The 25,240-nt window shown below is 45.6% G+C and overlaps 1 protein-coding gene across 4 annotated transcripts in view; it reads right to left on the bottom strand.

The window, feature by feature from the left end:
* The window catches only part of inpp5d (inositol polyphosphate-5-phosphatase D), a 309,407-nt gene that overhangs the window by 111,696 nt on the left and 172,471 nt on the right, over positions 1-25,240 (bottom strand). For all 4 annotated transcript variants that reach the window (XM_085990698.1, XM_085990699.1, XM_085990700.1 and 1 more), the window contains exon 25: positions 16,946-17,065. In XM_085990698.1, coding sequence (XP_085846824.1) covers positions 16,946-17,065 — 120 coding nt within the window. The remainder of the gene's footprint in view (positions 1-16,945; positions 17,066-25,240) is intronic.

The raw sequence follows: 25,240 nt of genomic DNA, 5'->3' as shown, positions 1-25,240 counted from the left end.
AGATGGATTATTAATTTTGTTCTGAGAAGTATTGTTAATGTTGCTTTGAGAGAGATTATTAATGTTGCTCTGAGAGCGATTATTAATGTTACTCTTAGAGACATCATTAATGATGCTCTGAGAGAGATTATTAATATTGCTCTGAGGATTATTAATATTGCTTTGAGAGTGATTATTAATGTTGCTCAGAGAGAGATTATTACTGTTGCTGTGAGAGTGATTATTAATATTGCTCTGAGAGTGCTAATTAATTTTGCTCTGAGAGTGATTATTAATGTTACTCTGAGAGAGGTTATTAATGTTGTTATGAGAGCGATTATTAATGTTGCGCTGAGAGAGATTATTACTGTTGCTCTGAGAGTGATTATTAATATTGCTCGAGAGTGATTATTAATGTTGCACTGAGAGAGATTATTAATATTGCTCTGCGAGCGATTATTAATGTTGCTCTGAGAGCGATTATTAATATTGCTCCGATAGCGATTATTAATGCTTCTCTGAGAGTGAGTATTAATGTTGCTCCAAGAGCGATTATTAATGTTGCTCCAAGAGCGATTATTAATGTTGCGCTGAGAGATTATTACTATTGCTCTGAGAGTGATTATTAATATTGCTCTGAGAGTGATTATTAATGTTGCACTGAGAGAAGTTATTAATATTGCTCTGAGAGTGATTATTAAAGTTGCTCTGAGAGCGATTATTAATTTTGCCCTACGAGCGATTATTAATGGGGCAGTAATTCCTCCCCAAATGCGTGAGTACAGAAGGGGTACTCACGTGTCTGGCCGGAGGAAATGCCGGTTTACAGCATGCACAGCGCATGCGCTGAAAACCGACATTTCCTCTCCTCTGACGCAAGAGGTGAAGAGGCTAGCGCGTGCGCTGTAGGGGGCAGCGCGTGCGTGTTGGATTTCCTCTGTTTTGGGGGATTTGCGCATGTGTGAAGGCCTCTGGGGCTAGATTTTCAGTATAGACAGTTTTGGGGCGCTAAGCTTAGCGCCCGCCCGAAGTTATCGCCCGCCCCAAAGTAGCGCCCCGTTGCCGGAAATTCAGTGGCTTCGCCCTAAGAGGTTGGTGGAGCGCTAAAAGAGGCGTTCCACTAGTATCTTTAGGCGCTAAGCCGGCGGTGGAGAGCGCAACACCCGAGCTCGGGCGCAGCAGACACTCTGGTGCCAGTGAGCTCTTAAAGGGGAAGGGTGCATGTATTTTTTTCAAATGCAAAGTCTGGGGGTGAGGAGGAGGAAGAGGAGGAGGGAGGAGGAGGAGGAGGAGGAGGAGGAGGAGGAGGAGGAGGAGGAGGAGGAGGAGGAGGAGGAGGAGGAGGAGGAGGAGGAGGAGGAGGAGGAGGAGGAGGAGGAGGAGGAGGAGGAGGAGGAGGAGGAGGAGGAGGAGGAGGAGGAGGAGGAGGAGGAGGAGATTGGTGCCCGAAAACATAAATAGACCGTTCAGAACAACACACAGCTTACTTCCACACAACACATGCAGAGTGCCTTTTGTATGAGTGCCCTTTAATTTGCGCTCCCCAGGGTGTGTTGCGTTCCATTTTACAAACGCTCTGGACGCCAGGCGCACAATGGGGCGGTCCGACTGAAGTTGGGATTCGGGGCGGCCAAAGGGCGTTGCACGAGGATGTGACGTCATTTTCTGCGCGCGCATCCGGGCGGCCGCTAAACTTTGCGCCGGCACTAACGGGCAACTTAATTTGGGGCGGGGCGCAAACTGCGCTGCGCCCAGGCGCTACACGCATAGCGCCCGAAAATCACTTCTCTTAAGGCGCTAACTGCTGGCGCAAGCAACTGAAAATCTAGCCCCTGGTCTTTACGCTTGTAAAAAGCACACGTAAATATTTATTTTTACTGGTAAGTGGTGTTTTAGTGCAATTTAGAATTTTTTTTCCACAGGTTTATTATTTTAAAGAATCTACAATAAGGTAAGTTTAGTTTTAGACCCTTTTTATTAAAAATTTATTTTTTTCAAAAAAAAAAATTATTGTTTAAATTATTTTTTTTAACTTATTTATGCTTAATTTAATGATTGGGATTTTTAAAAAAATTTTATTTAAAGTTTATCTAGTGTTTTGGGGTGCAGTACTTTTCATGAGTTTGACAGTTCTTACTCTCAAACTTATGAATGAAGTTTCCCCTCCCCTGATTGGCTGAACAGAGCTCACCTGATCCCAGCCGGCACATCGCACAACTACGCCGTTGGGTCAGGTTAGCACAGCGCGCCGACATCACAACCGGGCCACTGACAGGAAATCCACTGCGGGCCAGGTTTCAGATGTCGGCGCGCCAGGTAAGTGCACATCGGGGGCTTGCATGCGCAGCAAGCCCCCGACACCAACTTCTGGGCCAATGTTGCTCTGAGAGAGATTATTAATGTTGCTCTGCGAGCGATTATTAATGTTGCTCTGAGAGCGATTATTAATATTTCTCTGAGAGTGAGTATTAATGTTGCTCCAAGAGCGATTATTAATGTTGATCCGAGAGTGATTATTAATGTTGTTCCAAGTGTGTTTATTAATGTTGCTCCAAGAGTGATTATTAATGTTGCTCCAACAGAGATTATTACTGTTGCTCTGAGAGTGATTATTAATGTTGCTCCAAGGAGGATTATTAATGTTGTTCTGACAGCGATTATTAATGCTCCTCTGAGAGTGATTATTAATGTTGCTCCGAGAAGGATTATTAATGTTACATAGAAGATAGGCGCAGCAGTAGGCCATTCGGCCCCTCGAGCCTGCACCGCCATTCAATGCGATCATGGCTGATCATCCAAATTCAGTACCCTGTCCCGGCTTTCTCCCCATACCCCTTGATCCCTTTAGCCTCAAGAAATATATCCAACTCCTTCTTGAATATATTTAATGAATTGGCCTCTACTGCCTTCTGTGGTAGAGAATTCGACAGTTTCACCACTCTCTGGGTGAAGAAATTCCTCCTCATTTCCGTCCTAAATGGCTTACCCCTTATCCTTAGACTGCGACCCCTGGTTCTGGACTCCCCGATCATCGGGAACATCCTTCCTGCATCTAGTCTGTCCAGTCCTGTCAGAATTTTATAAGTTTCAATGAGATCCCCTCTCATTCTTCCAAACTCCAGCGAGTATAAGCCCAATTGACCCAATGTCTCCTCATATGTCATTCCTGCCATCCCAGGTATCAGCCTGGTGAATCTTCACTGAACTCCTTCCATGGCAAGAACATCCTTCCTCAGATAAGGCGACCAAAATTGCACACAATACTCAAGATGTGGTCTCACCAAGGCCCTGTACAACTGCAGAAAGACATTCTTGTTCCTGTACTCAAACCCTCTCGCTACGAAGGCCAACATACCATTTGCCTTCTTAACCGCCTGCTGCACCTGCATGCTTACCTTCAGCGACTGGTGCACAAGGACACCCAGGTCTCGTTGCACTTCCCCTTCTCCCAATCTATTGCCATTCAGATAATAATCTGCCTTCCTGTTTTTGCCACCAAAGTGGATAACCTCACATTTATCCACGTTATATTGCATCTGCCACACTTCTGCCCAATCACCCAACCTGCCCAAATCATCCTGGAGTTTCTCGGCATCCTCCTCACAGCACACACGCCCACCCAGCTTTGTGTCGTCTGCAAACTTGGAGATATTACATCTAGTTCCCTTGTCTAGATCATTAATATATATTGTAAATAGCTGGGGTCCAAGGACCGATCCCTGCGGTACCCCATTAGTCACTGCCTGCCACTCGGAAAAAGACCCGTTTATTCCAACTCTTTGCTTTCTGTCTGCCAACCAGTTCTCTATCCAAGTCAATACCTTGCCCCCAATCCCATGTGCCTTAACTTTACACGCTAATCTCTTATGCGGGACCTTATCGAAAGCCTTCTGAAAGTCCAAATACACCACATCCACTGGTGCTCCCTTATCTATTTTACCAGTTACATCCTCAAAAAATTCCAGTAGATTAGTCAAGCATGATTTACCTTTTGTAAATCCATGTTGACTTTGTCCAATCCAGTCACTGTTTTCCAAGTGCTCTGCTATTACATCTTTCATAATTGACTCTAGCATTTTCCCCACTACCGATGTCAGGCTTACCGGTCTGTAATTCCCCGTTTTCTCTCTACCACCTTTTTTTGAATAGTGGGGTAACATTAGCTACCCTCCAATCCATGGGTACTGTTCCAGATTCCACTGAATGTTGGAAGATGATCAGCAATGCATCTACTATTTCTAGGGCCACTTCCTTAAGTACCCTAGGATGTAGATTATCAGGCCCTGCGGATTTATCGGCCTTCAATCCCGTCAATTTCTCTAACACCATTTCCCTACAAATACTGATTTCTTTCAGTTCCTCCCTTTCATCAGACCCTATGTTCCCCGACATTTCTGGGAGGTTATTTGTGTCCTCCTTTGTGAAGACAGAACCAAAATATGTATTTAATTGGTCTGCCATTTCTTTGTTCCCCATTATAAATTCCCCTGATTCTGACTGCGAGGGACCTACGCTTGACTTCACCAATCTTTTTCTCTTCACATATCTATAAAAGCTTTCACAGTCAGTTTTTATGTTCCCTGAAAGCTTACTCTCATATTCTATTTTCCCCTTCTTAATTAATCCCTTTGTCCTCCTTTGTTGAATCCTAAACTGCTCCCAATCCTCAGGTTTACTGCTTTTTCTGGCCAATTTATATGTCCTCTCCTTGGATCTTATGCTATCCCTAATTTCCCTTGTTAGCCACGGTTGAGTCACCATTTTTGTTTTATTTTTATGCAAAACTGGGATGAACAAATTCTGTAGTTCATCCATGCGGTCTTTGAATGTTTGCCATTGCCTATCCACCGTCAACCCTTTGAGTGACATTCCCCAATCAATCCTACCCAACTCGCGCCTCATACCGTCGTAGTTTCCTTTATTTAAATTCAGGACCCTAGTCTCTGAGTCAACTACTTCATTCTCCATCTTAATGAAGAATTAAGTTGCTCTGAGAGTGATTATTAACGTTGTTCTGAGAGCGATCATTAATGCTCCTCTGAGTGTGATTATTAATGTTGTTCTGAGAGCGATTATTAATGTTGCTCCGATAGCGATTATTAATGTTGCTCCAAGGATTATTACTGGGACACAAAGGAGGATTATTAATCAATTACTGGGAGCTTTTTAATTAGATTCCAAAACAGGATTAATCGTGAGTTCTGATGAGGTTTGTTAATTGGGCTCTAAGAAGGATTATTCATGGTGCTCCGAGGAGGGTTCTTAATGGGACTGCCAGCTTTCATGGAAGTGTCAGCTTTGCTCAGTTGTAGCACTGTCTTCGCTGAGTTCGAAGGTCATTGGCTTCAAGGTCCACTCCTGGCCAACATTTATCCCTCAGCCAGCATCACCAAAACATGAACTGGTCCTTTATCTGTGGGACCTTGTTGTGCACGCATTGGCTATTGCATTTGCCTACTTCACAGTAACTATGATTCAATATAATTGATTGGCTGTCAAGTGCTTTGAAGGATGCGAAAGGCTCTATATAACTGGAAGATCTTTCTTTTGTTGGGTCTAAAACCCAACCAGGTGGGGTTTAGGGCAGGATCACTATTATGTGCAAGGAAAGTGTTATCTGAGGTTTCTCCTCTCAGCTCCTGAAGACACCAAACTCCTACTGGGATATGGTTCCACTGGCCCTGGCTCCCTTCTGGTACCTCACCCATTCCTCACATCAGCCTAGGCAGTGAGTGGAAGGTCTGAGGGGGATCCAGGAGCAGCTCAAAGATGGAGTGAGGCTTCAGGTGAAGTTGTTATTTTCTTTTCTTCTTCCTAGCACCTACTTTGTAAATGCCTTGGGAAGTTTTACTATGTTAAATGCAAGTTGTTGTTGTTTGGACTTTGAGGAGAGCCGTTGCACATGCTCCACTGCCAGTTTTATGGTGTGCACCACAGATGGGCACAGCCGAGAGTCATAAGAACATAAGAAATAGGAGCAGGAGTAGGCCATACGACCCCTCGAGCCTGCTCCGCCATTCAGTAAGATCATGGCTGATTTTTGACCTCAACTCCACTTTCCTGCCCGATCTCCATATCCCTTGATTCCCCTAGAGTCCAAAAATCTATCTATCTCAGCCCTGAATATACTCAAAGTCTCAGCATCCACAGCCCTCTGGGGCAGAGAATTCCAAAGATTCACAACCCTCTGAGTGAAAAAAATCCTCCTTATCTCAGTTTTAAATGGCCTACCCCACTGTTAATCCTTCTCAGAGTCTAATTAATAACCCTGTCTCTGGATTACTAGCGTAGAGTCTTGTGCCAGTTACACACAGTAAGGGTTGTGCAGGAAATTCCAGGTCTGTTCAGTTGGGGAGGAGACAAACGGAATGGTCCCATGATTCCGGTTCCACTTTGCTGCACCAAGGAATTGCGCATTCCCCAAATACAGTGAAGAGGGAAATCATCCCTATAGAAAAAAACCAGGGACGTATTCATCGGAGCAGAAGAGGTTAAGAGTGATCAAGTTCACATTATGAAAAGGTTTTAGAGGGTAAATACTGAGAGATTTTTGCACTTGTCAATGGATCAGTAACATGGGGGCATAAGCTCAGGAATATGCTAAAAACATAAATAAGGAGGTTAGAAGGTCCCCAAGGCTGGTGGCCAGGAGTGCAGCCACAGATCTCTCAGCAGGGTCACCAGGACTGCCCTGGAGTTCCTAGGAATTGAAGATTCATCTCCTGAATCTTGCTGCGAGCAACCCGGGAGAAAAACCATAGGGCCACTGAAACAATTGTGTTTTCTAAAAAAAATTCTTTCAACACTTTTGCTTCAAGACTGAGATCGATAGATTTTTGGATACTAAAGGAATTAAGGGATATCGGAATAGTGCAGGAAAGTGGAGTTGAGGTAGAAGATCAGCCATGATCTTATTCATTGGTGGAGCAGGCTCGAAGGGCTGAATGGCCTGCTCTTGCTCCTATTTCTTATGTTCTTACTACAGTAGTTATAAAAACATCGGAGATGGGAAAAAAAGACCGTTTGCCTGACAGTCAAGAATCATCCAATTGGTAAAGAACAGTCTATTCACTTTCCGATTGGTGTGCGGAGGCAGGGTGCCACGAGTAGAGGCGTGTTGGTCGACCAATGGCAGGAGTGTTGGGGCGGGTTGGTTGGAGGCAGGATGACACCTCCAGGAATATGTCCAAGCACAGTTGGCAACCCGCTCTCTCAGGCCTGCTGGTGCAGTCCTATTCCGCCAGCTACCAGCGCAAGGTCCAGCCGGGATGGGCCTATGCCTGCAAGTGCACTCCTATTTCTGCCTCCCACCATTCCAAGTGCAGGGCCCTGTCAGGGTGCTGGCCTGTTACAGGCTTAGGCCAGGAAATCTGGGCATTCTGCACCCTTCACAAGCACAGCACACCTCAGGTAGGCTGCTCCTGTCTGACACCTGACGGGGGCTGAAAGAGAAAAATCACCTTTCTATCTTTAATTATAACTGTAACCTCTCATACTTGTTACTGTCCCAGGGAATAAGACCACTCCTTTAACAGCTCACCTACAATCTATCCTATCGTGGACTCTACCCCCTCATTTAATCTGGTGAGGGAAATAATTCTGCAAAGCTTCTCAAAAGTTTCTTGATCCCAAAACAAAATCAAGTAAAGCTCCACAACACCCATCTAATCCTATATCATTCATCCCTGGTCAGTTCCCATCCTTCCCTGACATTCCCATACTTTGAGGAGCTCAGGGACCCATCATATTCCACAGAACAATTGATTACCTCTTATCCATTTAATCTTCAGTCCCATTCCTACCAGGATATCCATCCCCCCTTGTATATTTAAGATTAGATGTTCCTGGGCCCCTGTTGCCCTGGAGCTAGACAGAAGCAGTACACCTGAAATATGCTGTTTTGAGGAGAGACTCACAGAACAACTTGATTTCATTAGAGAGAAGAAGATTGCAAGGGAACATTATCCAGAATATAACATTTTGGGATACAGTATGAGTAATTTGAGACATGACGTAGAAAGTGTAGCACGCTTGGGAGGAAAAAGGTAACTTTGGACCTATGTCAGCTATGGCTCAGTTGGTAGCACACTTGCCTCTGATGTCAGAAGGTTGTGGGTTCATAGTCCCACTCCAGAGACTTGAACACATAAAGCTAGGCTGACACTCCAGTGCAGTGCTGAGGGAGTGCTGCACTGTCGGAGGTGCCGTCTTTCGGATGGCCCCGTCTGCCCTCTCAAGTGGACGTAAAAGATCCCATGGCACTATTTCGAAGAAGAGCAGGGGTGTTCTCCCTGGTGTCCTGGCCAATATTTATCCCTCAATCAACATCACTAAAACAGATTATCTGGTCATTATCACATTGCTGTTTGTGGGATCTTGCTGTGCACAAATTGCTGCGTTTCCCACATTACAACAGTGACTCTACTTCATTAGCAGTAAAGCGCTTTGAGACGTCTGGTGGTCATGAAAGGCGCAAGTCTTTCTTTTTTTTTATGGTTCCCAAAGCTCTCCACCACTGGGGTTCTCCTCGCGTCATTTCTGGTTTTGTTGTAGACGAATGATAGAGATCAAGTTCTGGGCTCACCCTCATCTCTTAAGTGTTAATTAGGCTCGGTGATATCACTCTTGCCTCTGAGTCAGAAAATTGTGGGTTCACTTCCCACTCCAGAGAGTTAAGCACGTAATCCAGGCTGACACTTCAGTGCAGTACTGAGAGAGTGCTGCATGATCGGAGGTGTTGTCTTTTGGCTGAGACAATACAAACAAGGCCCTATATGCTTGTTCAGGTAGCTATAAAAGATCCTACTGTGTTATTTGAAGAGCAGCTGGGTGTTCTTCTAGTGTCCTGGCCAACATTCTTCTCTCAATCCCCAATAACAGAGTATCTGATCATTCACCTACTGTTAGTGGGACCTTGCTGTGCACAAAATGGCTGCTGCATTTATCTATTCTTACAACAGGGAATGTACTTCATTGGCTGTGTAAGCACTTTGGAACGCTGTGAGGATGTAAAAGGCACTATATAAATCCAGGTTCTTTCTCTGAATTACCTCAAAGCATCAATGCTGTACAGGTGTAAATGTGGTTACAGTAGTTTGTTGAGCTGTAGTTAGTCTTTCGATCTTGTGATCCTTTTTAATTATAATGTGAATTCATTTATTTATGTCTATATTTATCTTCATTGTTACGTTAAAGATTGCCTTACTCATCTCAATGTGTGTGCTTTCAATATATTTAAAAAAGTCTTCCTGTACATTTGCAGAATCTTAACATTTTTAAAAAATAGCAGTATATGTAGATAAATCAACAGTTTTAAATTACCCACTTTTAGCAAGCTTTTGGATGTCACCCTCACCCTCACCCTGATTTGTTCTGTTTTCTTAATTTTTTGAAAACCTTTTACACTTTTTTGGAAAATATATATTTGGTAAATTTTCCGTCCCATTCCTTCGTTTTGCATGGCCTCACAGAATGCCTCATCCTGCCATCACTGCTTGTGGTTCCATTTTTGGCAGGCCTCAGGATGTCCCCTCTCATTCCTGATCACAGTTCCAGGCTTTCCCACATACTCTGGGCCTTCCCGCGAGCTCTGGGCCTTCCCGCCTGCTCTAGGACGACCTGCCGTTGCCTCCATCCTGCTGCCGGTTTTAATCTCCGTGGGCCCAAGGGGTCCCACTCCTGCTCATAATCCCAGCTTTGGGTCGGCCTGCTCGCTTTTGGATGGCCTCCCACGATGTGCCGTGTAAAAAATATAATAGTTTAAATACAGCGCCTCATATAAATGAAGGGGGTCTGAGTCATAAATATAATAAAATATGTAAATACAGCATGTGTTAATACAATATACAGTAATGGGGAGTCTAAAATATAAATATATAAGTAAATATATATAAATACAGCACATATAATAATATACTAGTTGACCTCCCATGACACTGCACATGGGGAGTCAAGTCCGAATGGGGTATTCAGGTCAAACAGGGGTAGGGGCCAAAGGGTTAATTAGACCAAGGCAAGGGAAAAAGGAAGGAGGTAGCTGGGAGATGGGAGGGGGCGAGGAAGAGGTGGAAAGGAGAAGAGGTGGGTGAGATGAGGAAGGGAGAGGGGAAGAGGGGGAAAGGAGTGGAGGGGAGAGGGGAAAAGGAGAGGAAGTGGGGAGAGAGGAGAAGAGGTTGATATGAGGGAAGGGTGAGGGCATGGGGGAAATACACAGGCAAGAGGAGGGCGGAAACAGTGAACCAGGAGACTCTTGAGTGGCAGAAACAGATTTCATTGGATGCTGCAGTATATGGGCTATAATGGGGTGGGCGGGGGGCACCAGTGAATATATTCACATTGTACGAGGGGGGCTCAGTCTCACTACAATGGATGTGGAGTGACTGCACCAGTTAATCTGCTGTGGTGTCTCACTGGGGTCAGTTACGGGAAAATTGCAACAAAATAAGCTGTCCCAACCTTTACAGTTTCACTCATTGATTCTGAGACATGCAGTTGCAACAAAGGCACTGTTGCAGAACCACCAATGGGCTCTAATGTAGCAATGCATCAACTCGCAAGGTCACTTCCTGCTTTTCAACCTAACATTACGTGACCTACGCGTCGGCGGGAATTTCAGCGGCAGCAGCGGGGCTATAAAAGGCTCCAAGAGACCAGGTAGGCCTCACAGCATCGGCGGGAATTTCAGCGGCAGCAGCGGGGCTATAAAAGGCTCCAAGAGACCAGGTAGGCATACTAATCTCCAATCTCACAGAGAGGGAGAGAAGTAAAAAGTAATCGAAGTGTGACGTCACCAGAAAGCAGGTAAGTGATTGGTTGGTGAGTATTTCTCTCTTTTTAAACTTTAACTCTGTGGTTTATACTTTCTAAGCTCTCTGTGGTGTAGCGGGGACTGTTAGTAAACCAGGACCCTTAAATATATCATTTAACTGCAGTGAAATTGGTGGGATTGATTTAATTTAATTTAATTGCAATTAACTAAAGGGTAAGTCATGGCAGGACAGCCCGGTGCCGTGGTATGCTCCTCCTGCGATATGTGGGAACTCAGGGACACTTCCTGTGTCCCTGACAACCATGCGTGCAGGAAGTGTGTCCAGCTGCAGCTACTGGCAGACCGCATTGCGGTGCTGGAGCTGCGATTGGATTCATACTGGACCATTCGCGAGGCTGAGGAGGTCGTGAATAGCACGTTTGATCAGTTGGTCACATTGCAGGCAAAGGTTGGACAGGCAGAAAGGGAATGGGTGACCAACAGACAGAGTACTAGGCACAGGCAGGTAGTGCAGGGGTCCCCTGTGGACATCCCCCTCTCAAACAGATAAACCACTTTGAATACTGTTGGGGGGGGTGGCTTATCAGAGGAAGGCAGCAGCAGCCAACTTCCTGGCACCAGGGGTGGTTCTGCTGCACAGGACGGGAGGAAAAAGAGGGGTAGAGCTACAGTAATAGGGGACACTATTGTAAGGGGAATAGATAGGCCTTTCTGCGGCCACAAACAAGACTCCAGGATGGTGTGTTGCCTCCCTGGTGCAAGGGTCAAGGATGCCTCAGAGCGGCTGCAGAACATTTTGGAAGGGGAGGGTGAACAGCCAGTTGTCGTGGTGCATATAGGTACCAACGATATAGGTAAAAAACGGGATGAGGTCCTAAAAGCTGAATATAGGGAGTTAGGAGGTAAATTAAAAAATAGGACCTCAAAGGTAGTAATCTCAGGATTGCTACCAGTGCCACGTGCTAGTCAGAGTAGAAATAGAAGGATATTTCAGATGAATACGTGGCTAGAGGAATGGTGTGAGGGGGAGGGATTCAAATTCCTGGGACATTGGAACCGGTTCTGGGGGAGGTGGGACCAGTTCAAACCGGACGGTTTGCACCTGGGCAGGGCCGGGACCGATGTCCTAGGGGTAGTGTTTGCTAGTGCTCTGGGGGAGGGTTTAAACTAAAATGGCAGGGGGTTGGGAACCTGAGCAGAGGGACAGAGGAAAGGGAAACAAGGATAAAAGAAAAAGATAGGAAGGAGAAAAACAAAAGTGGCAGACAGAGAAATCAACAGTTTAAATCAAACATGGGCACAGTAAATAATAATTCTAATAGGTCTAAGAACGTTAAAAAAACAAGGCTGAAGGCTTTGTGTCTTAATGCGAGGAGCATTTGTAATAAGGTGGATGAATTAGCTGCGCAAATAGAGGTAAACGATTATGATTTGATTGGGATTACAGAAACATGGCTCCAGGGTGGCCAAGGCTGGGAACTCAACATCCAGGGGTATTCAATATTCAGGAAAGATAGGCAAAAAGGAAAGGGAGGTGGGGTAGCATTGCTGGTTAAAGAAGGGATTAACACAATTGTAAGGAAGGATATTAGCTCTGATAATGTGGAATCTGTATGGGTAGAACTGAGAAATACCAAGGGGCAGAAAACGTTAGTGGGAGTGGTATATAGACCTCCAAGCAGTAATGCGGAGGTTGGGGATGGCATTAAAAGGGAAATTAGAGAAGCATGCAATAAGGGCACGGCAGTCATCATGGGTGACTTTAATCTACATATAAATTGGGCTAACCAAATTAGTAACAATATTGTGGAGGAGGAATTCCTGGAGTGTATACGGGATGGTTTCCTGGACCAATATGTCGAGGAACCAACCAGAGATCAGGCCATCTTAGACTGGGTATTATGTAACGAGAAAGGATTAATTAACAATCTTGTTGTACGAGGCCCCTTGGGTCGGAGCGATCATAATATGATAGAATTCTTCATTAAGATGGAGAATTAAGTTGTTGACTCAGAGACTAGGGTCCTGAATTTAAATAAAGGAAACTACGATGGTCTGAGGCGCGCGTTGGGTAGGATTGATTGGGGAATGTCACTCAAAGGGTTGACGGTGGATAGGCAATGGCAAACATTCAAAGACCGCATGGATGAACTACAGAATTTGTTCATCCCAGTTTGGCATAAAAATAAAACAAAAAAGGTGACTCAACCGTGGCTAACAAGGGAAATTAGGGACAGCATAAGATCCAAGGAGAGGACATATAAATTGGCCAGAAAAAGCAGTAAACCTGAGGATTGGGAGCAGTTTAGGATTCAACAAAGGAGGACAAAGGGATTAATTAAGAGGGGGAAAATAGAATATGAGAGTAAGCTTGCAGGGAACATAAAAACTGACTGTAAAAGCTTTTATAGATATGTGAAGAGTAAAAGATTGGTGAAGTCAAGCGTAGGTCCCCTGCAGTCAGAATCAGGGGAATTTATAATGGGGAACAAAGAAATGGCAGACCAATTAAATATATATTTTGGTTCTGTCTTCACAAAGGAGGACAGAAATAACCTCCCAGAGATGTCAGGGAACATAGGGTCTGATGAAAGGGAGGAACTGAAAGAAATCAGTATTTTAAGGGAAATGGTGTTAAGGAAATTGATGGGATTGAAGGCTGATAAATCCCCAGGGCCTAATAATCTACATCCTAGGGTACTTAAGGAAGTGGCCCTAGAAATAGTAGATACATTGCTGGTCATCTTCCAACATTCGGTGGAATCTGGAACAGTACCCATGGATTGGAGGGTAGCTAATGTTACCCCACTATTTAAAAAAGGTGGTAGAGAGAAAACGGGGAATTACAGACCGGTAAGCCTGACATCGGTAATGGGGAAAATGCTAGAGTCCAGTATAAAAGATTTAATAGCAGAGCACTTGGAAAACAGTGACAGGATCGGACAAAGTCAACATGGATTTACAAAGGGTAAATCGTGCTGGACTAATCTACTGGAATTTTTTGAGGATGTAACTGGTAAAATAGATAAGGGAGAACCAGTGGATGTGGTATATTTGGACTTTCAGAAGGCTTTCGATAAGGTCCTGCATAAGAGATTAGCGTGTAAAGTTAAGGCACATGGGATTGGGGGCAAGGTACTGACTTGGATAGAGAACTGGTTGGCAGACAGAAAGCAAAGAGTTGGAATAAACGGGTCTTTTTCCAAGTGGCAGGCAGTGACTAGTGGGGTACCGCAGGGATCGGTCCTTGGACCCCAGCTATTCACAGTATATATTAATGATCTAGACAAGGGAACTAGATGTAATATCTCCAAATTTGCAGATGACACAAAGCTGGGTGGGCGTGTGTGCTGTGAGGAGGATGCCGAGAAACTCCAGGATGATTTGGACAGGTTGGGTGATTGGGCAGAAGCATGGCAGATGCAATATAACATGGATAAATGTGAGGTTATCCACTTTAGTAGCAAAAACAGGAAGGCAGATTATTATCTGAATGGCAATAGATTGGGAGAAGGGGAAGTGCAACGAGACCTGGGTGTCTTTGTGTACCAGTCGCTGAAGGTAAGCATGCAGGTGCAGCAGGTGGTTAAGAAGGCAAATGGTTGGCCTTCGTAGCGAGAGGGTTTGAGTACAAGAACAAGGATGTCTTGCTGCAGTTGTACAGTGCCTTGGTGAGACCACATCTTGAGTATTGTGTGCAGTTTTGGTCGCCTTATCTGAGGAAGGATGTTCTTGCCATGGAAGGAGTTCAGCGAAGATTCACCAGGCTGATACCTGGGGTGGCAGGAATCACGTATGAGGAGAGATTGGATCGATTGGGCTTGTACTCACTGGAGTTTAGAAGAATGAGAGGGGATCTCATCGAAACTTATAAAATTCTAACAGGACTGGACAGATTAGATGCTGGAAGGATGTTCCCGATGGTCAGGGAGTCCAGAACCAGGGGTCACAGTCTAAGGATAAGGGGTAGGCCATTTAGGACAGACCTATCTTCTATGTTTCTATGTTTTACTTCATATCGAAACCGCCTATCAACACCACCTACGGGTGTAACTGGTACTGCAGTTATGTGGCCACATTTAAAACGGATTTTCCCACAAAGTGTCCAACATATCAGTTTTTGAAATCGAATGTTGCAACCCAGTCACCAATTTTTATATAAAATTGATAGCGATGCAGAGTGAGACATCATATAAGCTGAGCCCATATAAATATAATATATAATAATGCAGTGTGAAGGGTCTGAGACATAAATATATACAAAAAGCACATATAATATAATTACCGTAATGGAGAATGAAGAGTCTGAGACATAAATATATACATATAGCACATATAATATAATTACCGTAATGGAGAGTGAAGGGTCTGAGACAAATATAATATACAAACACAAAACACATATACATAGAATTACATAGAATGTACAGCACAGAAACAGGTCATTCAGCTCAACAGGTCCAGTGTTTATGCTCCACACGAGCCTCCTCCCACCCTTCTTCATCTCACTCTATCAACATATCCTTCTATTCTTTTCTCTCTCATGTGTTTATCTAGCTTGCCCTTAAATGCCTCTATGCTCTTCGCTTCAACTACTCCCCTGTGCTAGCGAGTTCCGCATTCTAACCACTCTCTGGGTAAAGAAAATTTCTCCTGAATTCCCTATTGGATTTATTAGTGACCTTCTTATATTTATGGCCCATAGTTTTGGACTTCCCCACAGGTGGAAACATCTTCTCTACGTCTAAATCACTGAATATACAGCAAGAGAGTGAGACAGAAATACAAATACAACACAACATACCAGTATATACTGTAAGAATATAAATATAGCACTAAATAAATATACACACATGAAAAGTGAAGGGAGCTGAGTTCAGGTACAGAGTGAAGCTGAAACAAATATACAATTATAAATACGGCGGAAGATATGAATCTAATAAATATACATATCAATACAGATCTAAATATAATAAAGTAAGACAATTGAAAGGGTCTGAGTGTGGGTGCGCAGTGGGGCTGAGATGTAAATATTAATATGGACGCAACTGCTGCCAACGGACCGGAAGCATGCGCACTGCTGGCTCATCACAGGAGCGAGTTCGTTAAAACATTTTTTTTTTAAAGCTGGGAAGGGAGCGGGCTCGTTAACGTGATCATTTTTTTAAAACGCAGAAACATCATGCTTTCGGTTGTCGGAGTGCGCAGTACGCTTCTGCACAGCTTCCGCGGAGTTCATTGTCAGCAGTCACTCGGTATTAATATATATGGAAACATTAAACTAGAGTAATAGGGTTTGAGTTCAGACCCACAATAACCATTTGAGACTATAGTAAATAAAATGATATAAATAAATGCAGCACATCATAAATTATACATAAATACCAAACATATATAATGGAACGAATATAAATAGAGCAGAAATAAAATGTCCAAGTAATAGAAAATGAAGGGCTGAGTGCAGGTACATAATGGATCTAAGGCATAAATATATATAAATACATGTCCATCTCCATATATCTTATTAGCTATCCTACATCTGTGCACCTTGGTCCAAGTCCCCCCACTTCACCAGGAGACCACATTTGGCCTTTACTCCACATGCACAACACCACAGAAGATCCATTCGTTGATTAAGAAAAGGTTGTACCTCCAAAATTGTCAGTGGTAAATCCAAAACAGAACCCTGTCCCATCATCGTAATGTTGCCAGAAAGCCGATCTATGCCACATGTCTGGCAAAGTTACAGCGGTGGAGCAGGAGCAGCTCCCAGGAAATTCTGGCCCCCAGTAATTGCTGGACTTTGCACGTTATGGGTCAAGATGTTCTTACGTTGTGAGCTCTCTGGGGACTGTGTCTGCTTTTTTTTTTGTTTGAAGCCGATCAGCATTTGCTCGTTTCCGAGGTTGGTCTGCACGTTAATAGGTCGGAGCGCGCAATGACCTGAATGAGCCCTTGTGAATATCGGTGGGGGATAGGATACGTCGTATTGTTCTGTGCACAGCATGCCTGGTTAGGACTGGGCTGCAATGGCTCAGATTGTGTTTTTTATTAAGACCCTCAACAGATATGAAGCTATCAGAAGTATCGGGCCTTTCACCTTCTCTGTCTGGATTCGATTCTAATCCAGGGTTCAAAGGTGAAAGGCCCATGTCAACTAGTGCCTGGCCTGCTTCAACCGGTTCTCAATTAAAGTACCTTGAGGGCTTGCTGTCATCCTTGGAAGAGGGCTCTGGTAGGCTTGGTAGTGGCACTCGGTCTCGGGCCTTCGCAGCTGCTTCTTCGGCTACCAGTTGTGGGGGGTTTCTCATGGCTACCCTGAGGTGAAAAGGAGAAAGAACAGATGTTATTTCATAGAAAGAGAATGTTTTGGAGGACTCTTCAAGTCCTGTCCTCACTGATTTGGGTTGAGATGTATTCAGTATTTGAGCTGAAAGTTGCCTCATTCAAATGGATGATTAGACTGTTGAGCAACTTTTTATCCTGGTCTAACTTAGAAGCAGAGGTAACATGACCAGAATTCGCCCCAACTCATAAGAACATAAGAATGAGGAGCAGGAGTAGGCTGCTCGAGCCTGCTCCACCATTCAATAAGATCATGGCTGATTTCCTACCTCATCTCCACTTTCCTGCACTATCCTCATATGCCTTGATTCCCTTAATATCCAAAAATTTATCGATCTTTGTCTTGAATATACTCAATAACTGAGCCTCCACAACCCTCTGGGGTTGAGAATTCCAAAGGTGTACCACCCTCTGAATGAAGAAATTTCTCCTCATTTCAGTCCTAAATGGCCGACCCCTTATTCTGAGACTGTGACCCCTGGTTCTAGACTCCCCAGCCAGGGGAAACATCCTCCTTGCATCTACCCTGTCAAGCCCTGTAAAAATTTTGTATGTTTCAATGAGATCACCTCTCATTCTTCTAAACTCTAGAGAATATAGGCCTAGTCTACTCAATCTCTCCTCATAGGACAATCCCCCCATCCCAGGAACCAGTCTGGTGAACTTTCGTTGCACTCCCTCTATGGCAAGTATCTCCTTCCTTAGGTAAGGAGGCCAAAACTCTACACAATACTCCAGGTGTGGTCTCACCAGGGCCCTATATAATTGCAGTAAGACGTCTTTACTCTTATACTCAAATCCTCTTGTAATAAAGGCCAACATACCATTTGCTTTCCTAATTGCTTGCTGTACCTGCATGTTAACTTTCAGTGATTCATGTACAAGGACACCCATGTCCCTCTGAACACCAACATTTCCCAATCTCTCACCATTTAAAAAATACTCTGCTTTTCTATTTTTCCTACCAAAGTGGATAACTTCACGTTTCTCCACATTATATTCCATTTGCCATGTTCTTACCCACTCACTTAGCCTGTCTATATCCCCTTGAAGCCTCCTTGCATCCTCCTCACAACTTACATTTCCACCCAGCTTTGTATCATCAGCAAATTTGGATATATTACATTTGGTCCCCTCATCCAAATCATTGATGTATTTTGTGAATAGCTGAGGCCCAAGCACTGATCCTTGCGGTACCCCACTAGTTACAGCCTGCCAACCCAAAAATGACCCATTTATTCCTACTCTGTTTTCTGTCCATTAACCAATCCTCAATCCATGCTAGTATATTACCCCCAATCCCACGAGCCCTAATTTTATTTAATAACCTCTTGTGTGGCACCTTATCGAATGCCTTCTGAAAATCCAAATACACCACATCCACTGGTTCCCCTTATCTATTCTGCTAGTTACAACCTCAAAAAGCTCTTAACAGATTTGGCAAACATGATTTCTCTTTCATAAATCTGTGTTGACTCGGCCCAATCCTATTATTATTTTCTAAGTGCCCTGTTACCACGTCCTTAATAATAGATTCTAGCATTTTCCCTACTACTGATGTCAGGCTAACTGGTCTGTAGTCCCCGTTTTCTCTCTTCCTCCTTTCTTAAATAGTGCGGTTACATTTGCTACTTTCCAATCCACGGGAACCGTTCCAGTATCTTTGGAATTTTGGAAAATGTCAACCAATGCATCTACTATCTCTATAGTCACCTCTTTCAAAACCCTAGGATGTAGGCCATCAGGTCCAGGGGGTTTATTGGTTTTCAGTCCCATTAATTTCTCCAATACTATTTTTTTACTAATACTAAATTCTTCCAATTCCTCATTCTTGCTAGAGCCTTGGTTCTCCACTATTTCCGGGAAGTTTTTTTCTCGTCTTCTTCCGTGAAGACAGACACAAAGGCCGCAATTTTATTAATGGAGGCGGATTGAGTGTGGGTCTGCTGCTCGGAGGGTTTCTGACCCGCTTCTGGCTGCCGCCTCCCAGAGCTTACAATTTTGCCTCGTTACGGCCGACGTGCGGGTCCCTCCAGGCAATTGCTTGGAGGCTGTCAGTTTCTCGTGTCTAATGACGTGTTGTTTGGATGAAAAGTTAAAGGGGCCATGTCCCCTTTGGGAAAAATGTCAATCAGATGGATTGGAGCTGTATTATATAGAAAGGGGAGTTGACAGTGTCTGTTCTGAACAAAATTTAATGAATGAAATTGCTGGTCATATTATTCCAGAAAGATATTTATGATTTATTTCTATATCAAATTATTATCTGACGATGAAATGAAAAAGATGCCAGATTTGTTCCAATCATTGGCTTAGTAATATTAATGCTTTTTTCTCTTAAAGGTGCTGGCTGCTGCAGGAACGGCAGCTCCAATAACTAAGGCTGCACCCAGGTTCAATGAGTGCTCTCGCCATGCTGTTGTTGAGGGAGTTGGAGGACGTCAGGAGGTCCTCTTCCCTGGAAACGGAAGGAGGAGGCCTCTTCAGCAAACCAAGGCAGTCTGGCTGCAAATTGCTGAGGAGGTGAGCTCGAGCTCTGTGTGCAGACGCACATGGGTTCAGTGTGGAAAAAGGTTTAATGATCTGCTGAGATCAGCTTAAGTGTGGCCTCTGTGTTCTGGGGAATGGAAGTTCAAGAGTGAGGGCTCAGGGTGATTTCCATGTAGAATGTTGGTGGTGACACTGAGCGCAAACCACCGTTTATTGGACAGATGATGCCTGGGGTTTTGAGAATGTCGGACTTATATTCATCTCCATGTGCCAGCCACCTGTGGTTGAAGCGTAAGCTTACGCAAATCTGGCATGGATGAGTGCATCCCTTGCCTGACGGCCAGCAATGTGGACGCCTGCTGCAGGATTGGCCACATCCGGCCCCGCAAGGCATCACGCCCCACCCTCCTCCTCTTCCTCTTCCTTCAAGGAGGTTGCGTGCTGAGCCATTTGTTCGTCCGCAGCACTAAGCCGCACTGCTCTTCCTCCGAATCTGACGACCAGGATGAGAGGATGTAAATGGTTCCCATCCCGTTGTTATAGGTTTCAGTTGAGGCAAGAAGCTTGCAAGCGCACACTCAAAGTGGCCTGAAATTATTCCAGTCAGTTCAAACAGCAGATGTGTGTCAGCTTGACCAGTCACAAGGTCAGTAGATTTGCAAAATCTTATCTCAAACCTCCAACAACAAAGTTGTTGCATTTGAATGCTAGCCATGTTACAGGAGCGCTTTTAAAGTTCTGCACCAATAATAACCACAGATCATGTCCTCCACCACTCGTCTTCTTCTAGATGGGAAACAGGAGCCAGAGGCATGAAAATGGGAAACCTCTGTCAAAATAGCATTAGCAAGCTAGTTAACAGGCTCTTAACTGCCTTAACTACCTGCCCCACCGGTTGGAGTCAGGTCAGTTTGGGAGCAGCTGAACAGACACTCACGAAAATCGCATGGAGGCGGGTTGGGTGTCTGAAGCCATTTCTTCCATTTTTACCAGCTGACACGCCTCCAAACCTGCCTCCTCAGGGCTGGTAAAATCGAGCCCAAAGTATTTGTTTAATTTCTCTGCCATTTCCTTATTCCCCATTATAATTTCTCCTGTCTCAGCCTGTAAGGGACCCACATTTACTTTAATTAATCTTTTCCTTTTTACATATCTATAGAAGCTTTTACAGTCTGTTTTTATGTCTCTCGCTAGTTTACTCTCATATACTATTTTCCCTTTCTTTATCAATTTCTTGGTCCTCCTTTGCTGAATTCTAAATTTCTCCCAATCCTCAGGCTTACTGCTCTTTTTGTCAACACTATAAATCTCTTCCTTTGATCTAATACTATCTTTAACTTCTCTTGTTAGCCACGGTCGGACCACTTTTCCTGTGGGGTTTTTGTGCCTTAAAGGAATGTATATTTGTTGCAAATTATGTATTATTTCTTTAAATGCTATCCATTGCTTGTCTACTGTTATACCTTATAATGTAGTTTCCCAATCTACCTTAGCCAACTCGCCCCCCATACCTACTAGTTTGCTTTGTTTAGATTTAAGACCCTAGTTTCGGATTTAACTAAATCACTTTCAAACTCAATATAAAATTCTATCATATTATGGTCACTCTTCCCTAAAGGCCCCTTTACTACAAGGTTATTAATTAACCCTTTCTCCTTTTGTGACTGTGCACATGCAGAAAGTGGGGAGTACAGTGCAGATCCGGATAGAATTGCAGCGCAGACACTCATTGTGCAAAGTGGTGTGAGTGAGTGAGCGATGGGTGTGAGTGAGCGATGGGTGTCAGTGAGCGATGGGCGTGAGTGAGCGATGGGCGTGAGTGAGCGACGGGCGTGAGTGAGCGACGGGCGTGAGTGAGCGACGGGCGTGAGTGAGCGACGGGCGTGAGTGAGCGACGGGTGTGAGTGAGCGACGGGTGTGAGTGAGTGATGGGTGTGAGTGAGCGATGGGTGTGAGTGAACGATGGGCGTGAGTGAGCTATGGGTGTGAGTGAGCGATGGGCGTGAGTGAGCGACGGGTGTGAGTGAGCGATGGGTGTGAGTGAGCGATGGGCGTGAGTGAGCGATGGGCGTGAGTGAGCGATGGGCGTGAGTGAGCGATGGGCGTGAGCGAGCGATGGGTGTGAGCGAGCGACGGGCGTGAGTGAGCGACGGGCGTGAGTGAGCGACGGGTGTGAGTGAGCGACGGGTGTGAGTGAGCGATGGGTGAGTGAGCGACGGGTGTGAGTGAGCGACGGGCGTGAGTGAGCGACGGGCGTGAGTGAGCGACGGGTGTGAGTGAGCGACGGGTGTGAGTGAGCGACGGGTGTGAGTGAGCGATGGGTGTGAGTGAGCGACGGGTGTGAGTGAGCGATGGGTGTGAGTGAGCGATGGGTGTGAGTGGGCGATGGGTGTGAGTGAGTGATGGGTGTGAGTGAGCGATGGGTGTGAGTGAGCGCTGGGTGTGAGTGAACGATGGGTGTGAGTGAGCGATGGGTGTGAGTGAGCGATGGGTGTGAGCGATGGGTGTGAGTGAGCGATGGGTGTGAGTGAGCGATGGGTGTGAGTGAGCGATGGGTGTGAGTGAAGGATGAGTGTGAGTGAGGGATGGGTGTGAGTGAGCGACGGGTGTGAGTGAGCGACGGGTGTGAGTGAGCGACGGGTGTGAGTGAGCGACGGGTGTGAGTGAGCGACGGGTGTGAGTGAGCGCTGGGTGTGAGTGAGCGATGGGTGTGAGTGAGCGATGGGTGAGTGAGCGATGGGTGTGAGTGAGCGATGGTGTGAGTGAGCGATAGGTGTGAGTGAGCGATGGGCATGAGTGAGCGATGGGTGTGAGTGAGCGATGAGTGATGGGCGTGAGTGAGCGATGGGTGTGAGTGAGCGATGGGTGTGAGTGAGCGATGGGCGTGAGTGAGCGATGGGCGTGAGTGAGCGATGGGTGTGAGCGATGGGCGTGAGTGAGCGATGGGCGTGAGTGAGCGATGGGCGTGAGTGAGCGATGGGTGTGAGTGAGCGATGGGTGTGAGTGAGCGATGGGTGTGAGCGATGGGTGTGAGTGAGCGATGGGTGTGAGTGAGCGCTGGGTGTGAGTGAGCAATGAGTGTGAGTGAGCGATGGGTGTGAGTGAGCGATGGGTGTGAGTGAGCGATGGGTGTGAGTGAGCGACGGGCGTGAGTGAGCGCTGGGTGTGAGTGAGCGATGGGTGTGAGTGAGCGCTGGGTGTGAGTGAGCGACGGGTGTGAGTGAGCGATGGGTGTGAGTGAGCGACGGGCGTGAGTGAGCGATGGGTGTGAGTGAGCGATGGGTGTGATTGAGCAATGGGTGTGAGTGAGCGATGGGTGTGAGTGAGCGATGGGCGTGAGTGAGTGAGTTAGGAGTATGTGAGTGAGCGATGATGCGAGAGAGTATATGATGAGTGTGAGTGAGCGATGGGTGTGTGAATGAGGAGTGTGAGTGAGTGATGATGCGAGAGAGTATATGATGGGTGTGAGTGAGTGAGTTAGAAGTATGTGAGTGAGTGAGCCATGGGCTTGACAGAGTGAGTGAGAATTATTTCATCAACATTTTGATGAACTTTACAGATTTAGTAAATATTTTGGGACCTTTATAACTGAAAGAAGCTACAAGCTCCTTTGGATGGATTTGTGACTGTGATTTTGTCACATGGCGCAGTAAAAGTGGTAACAAGTTAACTTTACAATAAAGCTGTACACAAGTACAGTGTTAAACCCTGGATCAAACAATACCATAAAATGTGGTCACCAGTATCAACAGTTACTGATGACAACGATACAGTCTGAAACAATGGGCCGGATTTTAAGGAGGAAGGCGGGTTGGGGGTGGGAGGGCTCCGAGGCAGTTGGGAAACTCGGGAGGCCGGGTTTCCCGCAGGCCCTGCCAACTTTAATGGCAGGGCCTGATTTGCATGCGAGGCCTTGGATTCCCACCCGCAGCCAGCAAGGTTGAGAGTCTGGCTTGCTCCAGGCAGGTAGGACTGCAGCACAAGACCGCACAGAGGAGGGAGGGGGGGTTCGTGTGGGGCCGGTCCGTTAAATGGATTGGGGGTGGAGGGATAGAGGATCTGGGGTTGGGCCGGACCGTAAAATGAATCGGGGTTGGGGGAGTTGGTCAAAGGATTGGGGAGAGAGAGGATCGGGGCAGATATTTGGGGGGAGGGGTGAAGAGAAGATAATGGCTGGCCTCAGCATCATCACGGGGGGGTGTGGGGGAGAGAATGCCTGGAGGGGGGCAGTGATCGGCGGCTTCGTGAGGGGTTCTCCGATCGTGAGGGGTGAGTTAGGCAGGGACCCTGAATCCAGGAGGTGAGGGTAAAGGCACTTACCTCCTGGATCCAGCAGTCCCCACCTTGCTGTAACGGCCGGGTTTTACGAAGTGTGTAAAACCTGTCCACGTGCAGTTAAAAACAAAATGGAGGTTAAAAAAGAGCTTTCCAGCCTCATTCTAATATTTAAATTGACGTTCTGCTCCCTGGGCGGGTTGGCCGCCTGCCTCTGTCCCGCCTCTATTAAAACCGGAAGTGAGCGGGCTGGAGGCGGGTTCAGTTCGGGAATCTGATTTTTAACAATTTAACTACCCCGTACGCTCCAAACCCACCCGTTTTATAAGGTTAAAATTCCCCCCAGTGCATTAAAATGGAGGGTTGGGTTAACAAGAGAGCCAGCAATAAAATGGAGGGTTGGGTTAATGAGAGAGCCAGCAATAAAATGGAGGGTTGGGTTAATGAGAGAGCCAGCAATAAAATGGAGGGTTGGGTTAGCGAGAGAGCCAGCAATAAAATGGAGGGTTGGGTTAAAGAGAGAGCCGGCAATAAAATGGAGGGTTGGGTTAATGAGAGAGCCAGCAATAAAATGGAGGGTTGGGTTAACGAGAGAGCCAGCAATAAAATGGAGGGTTGGGTTAACGAGAGAGCCAGCAATAAAATGGAGGGTTGGGTTAACGAGAGAGCCAGCAATAAAATGGAGGGTTGGTTTAATGGTAGGTGCAGTAAGTCCCTGACCAGCATCAGGAAAGTACTGCACCCGACGTGGGAAATACCTCACCAGGAGACTTGGGAATCACCCACACTTCCACAAATTACCCACAGCGTGCAAAGATTTGCGAGCCCTTCCCATTTCTTTTTTGCAGATGCAGTAAGAGTGAGATAATGGATAGTAGCTAAAGTCTTAATGGAAGGGCCATACCCTACAGACTAGATATGGGATTTGGTGTCAACATTATGTCATTAAGGACCAGGAGATCCTACAAAAGAAGCCAAATCCTGTGATCTACCCGGATTAAATTCAGGAAGCGAATTTACCAACTACAGGCCAGTGTAGAAAGGACAGGGACACAAAGCATTGTTGGTTACTTCCACTAACATCCAACCTATGCTATTGCTCAAAACTGTGAAAGGATGCTGTTGGTGAAATGGTGTTCAGTGTAGCCGTTTCTAAGAAGCCAACACCAGAGGGGAACAGAGAAACCGACCACACTGCTGGTTTTCAAGGTTGCTTGGTTGTCTAACTGGAGAGTACAGCATCTGATTGTTAGATAGTACACGGCCAGCCTTACACCTCTGCAGAAAGCTACCCGGCAGGAAACAGAAGAGTGCGAAATCACATGACAAAAAAAATCCAATGGGCCGCCCATCCCCCTTGATTGTGCACAAGATGAGTGGACA

This window comes from Somniosus microcephalus, chromosome 6 (genome assembly GCF_052327205.1).
Source record: "Somniosus microcephalus isolate GS21.2 chromosome 6, FLI_Smic_1.0, whole genome shotgun sequence".
NCBI classification, from domain to species: domain Eukaryota; kingdom Metazoa; phylum Chordata; class Chondrichthyes; order Squaliformes; family Somniosidae; genus Somniosus; species Somniosus microcephalus.
The sequence above is the reverse complement of the archived record's forward strand: the minus strand, read 5'-3'. Positions and strand labels throughout refer to the sequence as shown.